At 43.9% G+C, this 13,703-nt stretch overlaps 1 protein-coding gene across 1 annotated transcript in view; it reads left to right on the forward strand.

Annotated features, from left to right (window-relative positions):
• The window catches only part of PDE11A (phosphodiesterase 11A), a 300,134-nt gene that overhangs the window by 228,083 nt on the left and 58,348 nt on the right, over positions 1–13,703 (forward strand). Inside the window, exon 14 of the mRNA XM_061608380.1 lies at positions 1,460–1,550. Coding sequence (XP_061464364.1) covers positions 1,460–1,550 — 91 coding nt within the window. The remainder of the gene's footprint in view (positions 1–1,459; positions 1,551–13,703) is intronic.

The following is a 13,703-nucleotide window of genomic DNA, read 5'->3' on the forward strand; positions in this document are numbered from 1 at the left end:
TTTCTTCTAATAAACACATTGTTGTATGAAATGTTCACTAATACACAGTTTGCAAGCAATTTTCCTTAATATAGTGCATTGTTGTTTTCTCTAGTATATGCATTTTTGTGCACACTTTCCCCTAATATACCCATTTTTGTACATACTTTTTGGTTGGAAAACTGCAACCCAAAATATGGAGAAATGTTAATTTTAAAAGACAGCTGTGTTTCAGTTTGCGTATGACTTGTTTCAGGAAGTGTGAATTAAATAGGTTTGCATTAAAATGCATAGGAATCAGATCTCTCTCTCTCTCTCATTCTCTCTCACTCACACACACACACACACACTTCAAAGTAAACATGAATGGGATTGTAACGTCTGTCTGCAATCCTGTGCATACTTACCTGGAAGTAAAACCCATTCAACGCAATTTGGCTTATTTTTAAGTAGACTCTGCTTGTGCTGTTAGTATTGCATTTTCCAGCTATAGCATCCATTCTGTTAGCTTTCTTGTTCACTGTACCATTTTGGTATCACATACTGCTACATTAAGAATGAAATTATAATTAGCACCGGACTTCTTTTGTATGTCTAATTGATCATTCAGTAATTTTGGTTATTTATTATTAATAGTATCTTTGTACAAAAAAAAGGTAAATGCTGCACCTGTACCAAACCTAAACATGGACATGTGGTTTATGACTCAATGTTTTGTGGAACTTCAGCATATGATCCTAGATTGGGCTAGCAGGCTTTGGAGGGCTGATTTTCTTTTGCTGCCCTGGGCTCCTACTGGGAGGAATATAAATCTAATAATAAAATAATAAATATATGTGCCGTACACATACGCATCTCTCCTTTATACAGGTATCTTTATATACTATATTAAGAGTATGTAAGAAGGACTCTTTGTGGTCCAAGAGAGGCCTTCCATTGCATATCAAACAGGAGCTACGTTGATGAAGTCAGTCTTAGAGGCAAGCACCTTTCATTCTCCAAATGACTGCAGTGTGGTGATCAGAGATGTAAACTATATTCAGAACTTTTCAGCATATGATCCTAGATTGGGCTAGCAGGCTTTGGAGGGCTGGTTTTCTGTTGTCTTTTTACTGTGGGTAAAATGGGGATCAGCAAAGTGGCTAGAAGTGAAAAAAATGTCTAGCAGACTGCCACTGTAGCAAACCAGGTATGAAATTAGCTTCAGCATGACTGTGTAAGGTATTCTTTGAGGTTTTTGGCAAGGGGAACTCATGAGTGGTGAAACTGGACAGCATTTCTCTCTTTTGCTGGAGGTATTTAAACAGAAGTTCAGTGACCATCTGTTAGTGATCCACTACAGATCCTGCACTGAGATAGGGTTGGACTAGATGACTTTGAGGATCCATTCCAACTCTATGATTTTATAATTTGAAACATCTCAGAAGCATATGTGGAAAGAATCAGTGTTGCTCTTTTGTGTCTGTTGCATTTTTTTCAGGATTGGATCTGCTTTGGCTCAACTCTATGGGACATCTGCTACTCTGGAGCACCATCATTTTAACCATGCTGTCATGATTCTTCAGAGTGAGGTACAAAGCCAGCAGAATGACCAACCTCTTCTTCTTTTGTAAATATAAACATCTAAAATAAACCTGATTTTTTCATCATTATAGCACATCTATTAATTGTCTCTTTCTCTGCTAATGTGCAGAAAAAGGATTCTGAGTTCTGGTCCAGATTCCTTTGATACACATGTCATTAGGTTGCTGTAAACCACCCAGAGAGCTTCGGCTATGGGGCGGTATATAAATGTAATAAATAAATAAAATAAATTAGGTTTTGTGATATGATGTGATTTTAACTACTTTTATATTGTATTTTTATATCTGTATGTATGTGTGTTTTTAAGCTGTTTTGTGAATAGAATGCCTGAAAAGTGGGGTATCAATCGGTTAAATAAATGACATTGTTTCCCCATGTCAAAATAGTTCAACGAAGCAAAACAACCTCTTGAAAATTTTTTGAGTTTCATTATTTACACCATTAGAACGGCAATATTCTAGTAATTTTTCTGTATCATAAATATATCTCTCCCCCCAGTATATAGACCAGCATTGCCTCTGACTTAATTAATACAGTAAATTTAAACTGTATGATATAATTTTCCTACAGCCTTTTCATAGTAAATCTATCAGATCAGAAGATGCAACTTTTTATTTTGTGTGGCAAACTTTTTATTGTTTTTTCCTCTTAACCTCCTCCTCCTTCAGCGCTAAACAGGCTTTTAAAGATGACACTGAGGGGCAGGGGAATCAAATTCTGTGTGAATTTGTTTTCCTGCTAAGATAAGCAAAGAAATACCGAGGATTATGCTATTTCATACATATTTTACAGATTAGTTCTTACAGCATTTAGCCAAAAAACTACACATTTCAGCTGGCTTTATAAAGAAAGGATGGTGATAATTTGGTTTCTCATTGTACATTTTTCCCACCACACCTGACTGTAAAATGCTGACCCTTACACCATAAAGCCAAACAGACATTTATGTTGGCCATAAGTTTTAAACTGGTCCCAGCCTTTACACTCTTGGTCTTGATTTAAAGAGTCATGCACCAAATGTTCTGCAAATACAGTGGGACTTCCAAGTTCCTTCCTTCTGATGCATTACTCACTAGACCTCTCTTGAAATTTGGGTGTTTAGAAACATTTTCTGACAGAGTATGAAGTCTTGCTGTTGGGCTGGGGCTGGTGAGGGTGAGAAGTGTGGTACCTATGTAAAAGCCTTTGCATGTAGCAAGTTGGGAAATATATTTTGGATTACAGCTCTTGTCTTCTGTTGTCTTTCTACTTGCCTCTGTTGTACTGCTTCTTGCCAAATCCAAATTTATTGAAAACCTGATCTTGGGAATAGTAAATATATGCAAATTAAAGAACATTGTTTTAGTGTAATTCACAATTACTTAGGCTACAATCCCACATACACACTAAGCTGGGATCAAGCCCCATTGAACACAACTGGATTTAATTCTACGTAAACATGCCAAGGATTGCTCTGTTGGGGTATTTAATGTATTTTGAGCAAAGAAGACATTTATTGCCCCCCTGTTGAGCCTCAGATCTCCCTTCAGGGGGAGGAAGTGGGGAGGCATGAGTTGCAGGCGCCTCAGCTGTCTGAGGGCGCGGAAGAACCAGCAATTATTGAGTCTGAGCAGCACCTTGGGAGGGGAAGCAAGCCTGAACTTGAGCCAATTCCCACTGATAGTGCGATCTCAGAAGCAGAGAGCACGCCGCCCCCAGTTGTCGCAGAGGAGCCGTTGGGGAAAGTTCAGGAGACTCCGCCAACTCCTCCCCAGCCAAGCAGTTCTCAGGATGCCAGCAGCGTGACGTAGCCTCCTGACCTCGAGCCTACTCCGGAGTAGGTGTCTTCCGATGAACCATTGGAGACCCGCCACCGTCACCTTGCGCCCGCCACCATGAGAAGCGGACAGGGCAGAGACAGGACTTGCAAAGGAGTCAGAGATTACTCTCGAAAACGTTCCCTACTTAAGCTGGCAGCGCACAGGGAGGGGGTTGCTGAGTCAGCTTTCTTCACACGTCATAGAGCATGTGAGCCAGTATAGGTGTTTCTTATGAAGCGCAATGCCTTTGATGTATCCATTACTTTAATAAAATGAGATTTAATTGCACCCGTGTCTCAGTGGTTCCGGCTCTGGACGGGACTGTTTGACTCAGCCACCATCCCTACTCAAATCTGTTCCCATGTCTGACGACATGGACCTGGACGGAGCAAGAGGGGGAATACCCATAACCATGGAAACCTTGTATACTGAGATCCAGAACCTCCGAACAACCATGCAAGCTTTGCAAGCCGAGAACCAGAACCTCAGAGCCGCGACGCAAGCCCTGCAAGCAGATAACCAGAATCTCAGAACCTTGATTGCCCAAGTCCAAGCTGCGCCGCCCAGAGCAGCAGCAGCCCTTGTCAAAACTCCGGTGGGACTTCCTGTTCGATACGGGGGTCAGAGTGAACAGTATGCTACGTTTCTAGCTCAATGTGAGTTGTACATTCAGGTGCGCCAAGCTGAGTTCCCGACAGATGATGCAAAGGTGGTGTTCATCATCAGCTTACTGGAAGGGGAAGCGGCCAAATGGGCCACCCCATATTTGATTCGCAGCGACCCGGTACTGCGACAGTTGACTGCCTTTAAGAACGTGATGGGGGAGATGTTCCGAGACCCCCAGAGGAAGGAGACGGTGGCTCGCCAGCTAGGAACCCTGTGGCAGGGAAGGAGGTCCGTGGGAGCGTACACCAATGCTTTTCGCGTCTTGTCTCAAGAAACGGAGTACAACGATCCCGCCTTGATGTACTTTTACAGAAATGGACTGAGTTCAGAAGTTTTGGATGAACTGGCACGCTCCACACCCCCAGACTCCCTGAGGAGTCTGATTCAATTGAGTCTGCAGATAGACAGCCACCTGGAAGGGAGGAAGCCGGAGCGATGGATGGAAACCTCTCGGGGCCAGGTTGCTGCCCCACCGCTTCACGCGTGCCCCGTACCCAGTTCGAGCATCCCTACTCTCTTGGGAGAGGAACCCATGCAGATTGGGGGGGCAGACCACGCTTCACAGAGGAGGAGAGGGAAAGGTACCGGAGGGAAGGTTTGTGTCTATACTGTGGGAAACCCAGTCACATCGCCCGAAATTGCAGCCAAAACAGGGAGACCCCAGCCGCCAGAAAACTCCACATCCCAGCTCTCGTAGAGGCTAGAGAGTTGGGGGGTGCCACAGACACTGAGCCTCTGTCACAACTCCTTCCTTCCCAAGGTGCCCTCCTGTTACCCATTTGCATCACCCTGCCTTCGGGTGAGATTTTCTCAGCCAAGGCTATGATTGACAGCGGAGCATCTTGTTTCATGGACCGAGAGTTGGCGCGACACCACGCTATCCCCACACAAGAACTGAACCAGCCGTTGGCAGTGGAAACTATAGATGGCCGGCCCCTGAAATCAGGGGGAGTAACTCAAGTGACTGAGGTGTTGGAAGTGATAGTTCCTGGACATCGGGAAGAACTGTCATTCTATGTGGCGTCTTTGCCTCGCTTTCCGGTGGTGCTGGGCATGCCTTGGCTGGTCAGGCACAACCCCACGATCTTCTGGGATGAAGCCATGGTGGTTTTTACTTCCAAGTATTGCCATCAACACTGCCAGCCTGAGGAGAAACCAGAGGTGATGGCAGGGGTGCCTGCTACCAAGGAAATTACGTTGCCCTCCAAGTATGGGGATTTTCCTGACGTATTTGACAAAAAGGAAGCAGACCAACTCCCTCCTCACCGGCCCTATGATTGTGCCATTGATTTGATGCCTGGGGCACACATTCCAGCTGGAAGGATCTACTCCCTGTCTGAACCAGAGTTGGCAGCACTAAGGGAGTTCCTGGACACCAATCTGAAGAAAGGCTTCATTCGCCCATCGCAGTCCCCAGCTGGGGCACCTCTGTTGTTCATAAAGAAAAAAGGGGGGAGCTCCGTCCATGTAATGATTACCACGCCCTCAACCAAATCACGATCCCAAACAGTTATCCCCTGCCGCTCATCAGGGAGATGTTGGAGCAGCTGCGCTCTGCCAAGATTTACACGAAACTGGACTTGAGGGGGGCTTATAACTTGGTGCAGATCAAGGAAGGGGATGAGTGGAAGAGTGCTTTTAAGACCCGTTACGGTCAGTTTGAGTATTTAGTGATGCCATTTGGATTGTCAGGCGGGCCAGGAGTCTTCCAGAATTTCATGAATGACATCTTCAGGGATTTTGTGGACTGCTTTATGATTGTGTATCTGGATGATATCTTGGTGTATTCGGATACCCCCGAAGAACGCGACGCACATGTGCGCGCAGTGTTGCAGAAGTTACGAGAACACCGCCTTTATGCTAAGCTGGAAAAATGTGGATTTGACCTGACCACTTTGGACTTCTTGGGGTATCGGATCTCCCGGCAGGGGTAGAAATGGACCTGAAAAAACTCCATTGTGTACTCACATGGCAGCCCCCCAAGACTAAGAAGGACTTGCAACACTTCTTGGGGTTTGCCAATTACTACCATCGGTTCTTAGCCAATTACTCCAAACAGATGGCGCTGCTCACGGATTGCCTAAAGGGCCCCGGACCTTTCCACTGGACAGAAGCTGCTCAGGAGGCCTTCGAGAACCTGAAACAAAGGTTTGCTACTGAACCCATCCTACAACATGCAGACCCTGTGCTTCCTTTCATGGTGGAGACAGATGCATCAGACGTAGCGATCGGAGGCGTCCTTTTGGAAATGTCTCAGAAGGGGGGAGGGCTGAAGCCTTGTGCCTACTTTTCCAGAAAACTAACCGACTCTGAGCAAAATTACGCTGTGTGGGAAAAAGAGCTGTTGGCCATCAGAAATGCTTTTGAAGCCTGGAGACACCATTTGGAAGGGGTGCAGCACGAAATTGAGGTCCGTACTGACCATCATAATCTGGAGAGCCTACACACCGCCCATAAACTCAACCAATGGCAAGTGCGATGGGCACAGTTCTTCGCACAGTTCCATTTCAAGATTTGTTATATATCTCAAGCGCAAAATAAGAGGGCTGACACCCTGTCCAGGGAGCTGGAGTATCTGGGGGACCCCACCCCAAGACCCTTGAAATTCATTATCCCTTCAGAGAAGGGAGTGGTGGGGGCCTGTCAAGAATCGTGGGAGGCTGAATTACGCAAGGCACAAAAACAGGACCCCTTCGTCCAGGAGCGGCGGGCCGCCGCAGATGTGCCGCCTGAAACAGAACTGAAGGACTTTACATGGAAGGATGACATACTGCGCCATCAGGAGGCTATTTATGTGCCCCCTGGAGAGCTGCGAGCCAGGGTACTGCGTCAGTGCCATGATTCTCCCACAGCAGTCCACTTCGGAGTCTTTTAAGACCCTCCAAGCCGTCACCAGGGAGTTCTGGTGGCCCAAGGTGAGAAAAGAAGTAGAGTGTTACGTCCGCTCCTGTCCCACTTGCATGAGAGCCAAACATGCCACGGGGAAGCCATCAGGGTTGCTGGAACCCTTTCCTACTCCATCTGGACCATGGCAGATGGTAACTATGGACTTGATTACAGACCTCCCACCTTCTCAGGGAAAAACCACCGTTTTGGTGGTAGTTGATGCTTTCTCAAAAATGGATCATTTCATTCCGTGCGCTGGACTTCCAAACGCTCAAGACACTGCCAAGCTATTTGTCCAAAATGTGTACCGGCTGCACGGACTGCCAGACAGCTTGGTTTCCGACCGGGGAACACAATTTACTGCGCGCTTTTGGCAAGCATTGTGGAAGTTACTACAAAGTGAATTAAGACTGTCGTCGGCTCATCACCCCCAAACGGATGGGCAAACTGAGAGGGTGAATGCAATTTTAGAACAGTATCTACATTGTTATGTGGGGTACCAGCAGGACGATTGGATGTTGTACCTGCCTTTAGCCACCTATAATAATGCCGTGCATTCGCACATGCAGCAGACTCCTTTCTTCGCCAGCCTTGCTATCACCTCCGAGTGTTTCCGGCCCCAAAGGACAATCTCTCTGTCCCAGCCGCCGAGGAATTCTTGCAAGAACTCTATGCTATGCAACAGTTACTCCAGGAACAACTGGAACGAGCCAAGGCGGATTACAAACGCGCAGCCGACCAGCACCAGCAAGAAGGAGTCCTCATTCAAGTGGGAGACCAAGTGTGGGTGTCTACACGTTATTTACCTATGCATGGCCGTTGTTGTAAGCTTCAGGATCGTCGGGTAAGGCCTTTTGAGGTGGAGGCGCAGATTAACCCCGTGGCTTACAGACTGAAACTGCCTCCCACTTTCAAGATGCACCTGGCCTTTCACAGGGCATTACTGACCAAGGATGCTCCTCACTGGCCGCAGATCAAGGCCGTACCGCCGTTGTTGGTTGATGGGGAGGAGGAATATGAGGTGGAACAGATATTGGACTCGAGGAAGCGCTATGGCCGCCTTCAGTGCTTGATTCATTGGAAAGGGTACGAGCCATCCAAACGTTCGTGGGAAACAGCGGAAGACATGCACGCCCCGGCTTTGGTGAGAGAATTCCATGCGGTTTACCCTGCAAAACCCAAACCTCGGGGGTGGGAAGGGTTAAGGCATGTTGAGCCTCAGATCTCCCTTCAGGGGCAGGAAGGGGGGAGGCATGAGTTGCAGGCGCCTCAGCTGTCTGAGGGCGTGGAAGAACCAGCAATTATTGAGTCTGAACAGGACTTTGGGAGGGGAAGCGAGCCTGAACTTGAGCCAATTCCCACTGATAGTGCGATCTCAGAAGCAGAGAGCACGCCGCCCCCAGTTGTCGCAGAGGAGCCGTTGGGGGAAGTTCAGAAGACTCTGCCAACTCCTCCCCAACTAAGCAGTTCTCAGGATGCCAACAGTGTGATGCAGCCTCCTGACCTCAAGCCTACTCTGGAGCAGATGTCTTCCGATGAACCGCTGGAGACCCGCCCCCCATCGCCTCGTACCCACCGCCGTGAGAAGCGGACAGGGCAGAGACAGGACTTGCAAAGGAGTCAGAGATTACGCTCGGAAACATTCCCTACTTAAGCTGGCAGTGCACGGGGGGGTTGCTGAGTCAACTTTCTTCACACGTCGTAGAGCATGTGAGCCAGTATAGGTGTTTCTTATGAAGCGCAATGCCTTTGATGTATCCATTACTTTAATAAAACGAGATTTAATTGCACCCGTGTCTGTCTCTTGGTTCTGGCTCTGGACGGGACACCCCCCCAATATTTTAACAACCCTTTATCAAATATGATCCTGGGGTGACTTATAAACATAAGCACCTGTACTTTAGAGCTATAAAATGTAATATAACAATTATAAATTAAGTTAAAATCAAACTGTGTTATACGGACAATGGGCATCCATCAATTACAGCTGGCCTTAAACAGATCAACCTCTCTCAATGAGTAGCAAAAACCTAATAAAGATAATGCCTCTGATGGAAGAGAATTCTGTAGCTGGGGTGACACCACAGAGAAGGCCTGTCCTAAGTCACTGCATTATGGGCTACACTGAGCAGTGGGACATCTAGAAGGGCATCCCATGTAGATCTTAACAGACATTTGTATTTTGTGCTGAATGTAGATTTTGGTGCAGCTCACACCTATGCATCCAAAATAATATGTTTTATTAATATCAAATTCTTCTCCAAAAGAATGATATTTCATAGTTTTCCTCCTTTTCTTAGAGCAAAACACTCAGTATAGTCATATAAGACCCAAACAACAATCCATAAAATTTAAGTCACTCCTCAAAATGAGAAATATCCATGGACAATGAGAAAGCAGGAAGTGTTCAGAGAGACAAGATATTATGACAGAAAAGCTGATGTGAGAAAACAAACATACCAGAGAGAAATGTTCTACTTCCCCTCTCTCATGAGTCAGACTATGCTAGTTTCCTTCTTAAAGGGAATTTTTTGAATGTAGAGGATCTCCCACTCTCCAAATAAACTCTGAAATGGTACAGTCCATTCTACCATTTAAGACTGTACTACTATCTCTGAAAGTCTTCTGTTATTACAATGTTTTAGAGTGCTTTTAGTGTTTCTGTTGGCCGCCCTGGGCTCCTTTTGGGAAGAAGGGCAGGATATAAATTTAATAAATAAATATAACATGACTTAGTGTTATGTGTGAACTTAGTCCAGCAGCTCAGCTATGGTTAAAAGTTACTCATTAACCAAGGTTTGTAGTTGGTTAACCGTAGTTAACATTAACCATAGCTTATGTGTATGAACCTGGACCTCCTTCTTAATTGTGGTTAAGGAGTTGTCATTGTCCAAAACTATAAAGCCACACATTTTTATTTTATTTTATTCTTATGTTTATATCCTGCCTTTCCTCCAAGGAGCTCAAGGTGGCATACGTGGTTCTCTCCCTCTACATTTTATCCTCACAATAATCCTGTGAGATAGGTTAAGTTGAGATACTGTGACTGGCCCAAGGCCACCTAGCAAGCTTTATGGCTCAATGGGGATTTGAATGCTGGTCCAGCACTCTAACTATTGCACCACACTGGCTCACTGAATGAAGAACAGCTCTTCCTGGGTTGTGTCTCCTTTAATGGGGAATGGGGGCAGGGAATGCAGTAAACCAAGGTTTAAATGCTCATCTGCCAGAAACCTCTGACTGGTTTATTAGCTGTGATTAATATTAACTATCCCCCTCTAGGATGCACACCTTAATGTGGTGAGGGGGTTTGAGAGTGTTGAAGAAGCTAAGAGCAATGCCATCAGAAGTGTAGACCAAGAGGCTAGACTCCTAGCAGGGGCACCCAAGGCAGAATGGTCAAAGCTGAGACACCAGACTAAGATGCATCCAAACTCAGAGGAAGGCAATGGTAAACCACCTCTGAATACCTCTTACCACAAAAACCTTATGAACAGAGTATCCAAAACGCAACACAAGATAGTGCTGGAAGATGAGACCCCCAGGTCAGAAGGCACTCACCGAGCTACAGGGGAAGAACAAAGGACAAGAATGAGTAGCGCTGTGACTAATGACGCAGCCGGGTCAAAGCTGAAAGGAAGCCCAGAGGCTGATGTGCAGAGATGCGAAAGGAGAGTCCGGAGTTATACGAAGCACACAATAGGAACATGGAATGTGAGAAGCATGAACCAGGGAAAGTTAGAAATTGTCAAGCAAGAACTGGAACGTATCAACATTACAATACTTGGCGTAAGTGAATTAAAATGGATGGGAATGGGACATTTTCAATCAGGCAACTACAAAATATTTTATGCAGGAAATGAGAAATTAAGACAAACGGGGTTGCTTTAATAGTGATAAATGATGTAGCAAAAGCAAATAGGAGCTATAACGTGAGGTCTGAGCAAGTGATATCAATGAGATTAAACCGGAAACCTATTAATATAACCATTATCCAAGTCTACACTCCAACGGCAAACACAGAAGAGGAATTGGAGAGATTTTACACAGAGGTACAGGATGAAATTGACCATACACCAAAACAAGATGTCCTGATAATCATGGGGGACTGGAATGCAAAAGTAGGGAACAGAGAAGAACTAGGAATTGCGGGGAAATGGGGCTTAGGAGATAGAAATGAAGCAAGAGAAAGACTTACTGAATTCTGTGAAGCGACTAATTTATTTCTTGCAAACACATTTTTTGAGCTACAGAAAAGAAGACCATACATATGGACATCACCAAATGGTCAATATAGGAATCAAATTGATTATATAATTGGTAGCAGAAGATGGAGAAGTTGCATACTTTCTGCAAAAACAAGACCAAGAGCAGACTGTGGTACAGATCATGAACTGGTAATAATGAAAATCAAAGTAAAGCTAAACAAGAAGAATAAAACAATCATAATACCAAAATACAATTTAAATAACATCCCAGAAGATAAAGATCAGATAAGGAACAGATTTGAGGCTTTAAACTTAATTGACAGAGAACCAGAAGACCTATGGACTGAAGTAAGAGACATTATCAGGGAAGAATGCAAAAAGACAATACCTCTAATTAAAAAGAGAGAAACACCTCAATGGATGACTGAAGAAACTCTTAAAATGGTTAAAGAGAGAAGGAAAGCAAAAGCAAAAGGAGATAGAAACACAGCTAGAACCCTAAATGCAACAATACAGCGACTAGTACGTAGGGACAAAGAGAACTATTACAATAGATTGTATAGAAATAGGACACAAAAAGGGTAGAACAAGAGCCCTATTCCAAAAGATTAGAGAAATTAGAGGGAAATTTAAACCAAGAGAGGAATGTTGAATAATCAACAGGGGAACACACACTGACTGACCGAGATGAAATAAAAGGAATAAAAGGAAGATGGAAGCAATACACTGAAGAACTCTATAAAAGAAATGCCAGGATGACAGATTCATTCACGGAGGAACTGTATGATGAACAACCAGAAATGTTAGAATGCAAGGTGAAAGCTGCTCTTAAAATATTTGGAGGAAACAAATCACAAGGAACAGATGGCGTACCAATAGAGTTGCTACAAGCTACTGAGACTGAATCCTTCCAAATTTTGACAAAAAATTCTCAAGAAATATGGAAAACTAAACAATGGCCCAGATTGCTGCTCTCCATCCAAGGGGTGGTGGAGGCAAATGCTTGGCTTCCAATCACAATATCTTCTGGGGAGAGGGGGAAAATGGCATCAGGATAGCAGACATGTTAACGAGTGCTTTGTAAGTTATTTTTGTTTTATTCCCGGCATTGTCTGCACTCCCTCTGACTTTTATTCAGAAGATTTATAACTATCTTATCTTATTTACATTCTACTCTACCATACTTATCTGCCTTTTGCCATGCCGTACGAAGCAATGTTTTAAAGAGAGAAATAGCCAGAAAGAGTTATTTCCTAATTACTATTAATCCTGAGACTGAATTATCATAGGTGGATAAGATATAAATTTGACAATATTTCCGGAGTGAATAGAAGCCAGATAAAGTTTTTAAAATATGGTGCTTACTAGAAAAAGTTACAGAGACTTGGGTCTTATCCCGGACGCCAACGTCAATACAGCTTTAACTGTGGGGAGGCAGACAAGGCAGACGAAAATAACGAACTTCTGCCATCCAAAGGTAGCTTCCAATTCTGTGAAGAAATCAAAGTCGGAACCAACGGTCCCTCCTTACGACCATGATTGGACAATTTCTAGTTCTCCATGTGTGCTGTTGAAGGAGAAAGATGGAACTTTGAACCTGGCTCAGGAACTGGCCCAAGCTATTGGATCTGCCTCTCAAGAGGAATCCTGGGTTGCAAATAATGTGCTAAATAACTCTATCCCTGATATATCGCTGTCAATGCCTTCTTTGGAATCTTCACATTGTGATGACTCCGTTAATTTAAATCCTGCTGCAGAGTTCTCTCATCATCTGGAGTCAGAAATTTCTCAGTTATCATATATGAAGTCTTCCTCTTTAAATGACAATTGGTTTCATACAACTACTCAAATGCTAATTCAGATTGCAGACTTTGTGGCTGAATCAAATTTACTACTTACCACCTTAACTGACTTTGTACAGAACAAACTTATCACAACAAAAAATGACAATGTAACAACAACTATAGTTTCTAGATCGATGCAAACTATGGAGGAACAATTCTGCCATCTACCGACCCAAAATGGAAACTCTAGGAGATTTAAAAAACTCCATAAACAAAACCAAATTAAGAAAACTAAAAATCAGAAATCATCTAAAATGCACCGTAAATCCACTTTGAATTTCAACAAACTCTATAAAATCATGGATTCACCGAGACTTAAGACTAAAAAACAAAAGAGGAAGAAAAAGAAAAAAAAGAAAAAATCAAAGGAAACAAGCTTAGAAACTCAGACGCCCCTACAAAGAACTCAAGTAGAACTTACCTTACCGGACAATATGGATATGACTAATATAAAACTATCCTCCCTTCCTGAGATTGAGGAAGAACTTCCTTTCGAGCTTCAAATCTCGAAGAATTTTGACTCCTTACCACTTTCTAACCGGGACAGATGGAATTTAGTTCGGAAAGGAAATATGATAGCTATACTAAATTATCCAAAACCTTGGGGCATATTAAATCATCAAGCTAGAAAGCAACACTTATGTGACACACTGGGGAAGATAATTCCTGGGATTCTAAATATAGATCAGATTACTTCTGTAGAATATTTGTTTTATAATTATATATCCATTAGAGTC

This window comes from Rhineura floridana, chromosome 2 (genome assembly GCF_030035675.1).
Source record: "Rhineura floridana isolate rRhiFlo1 chromosome 2, rRhiFlo1.hap2, whole genome shotgun sequence".
Taxonomy (NCBI): domain Eukaryota; kingdom Metazoa; phylum Chordata; class Lepidosauria; order Squamata; family Rhineuridae; genus Rhineura; species Rhineura floridana.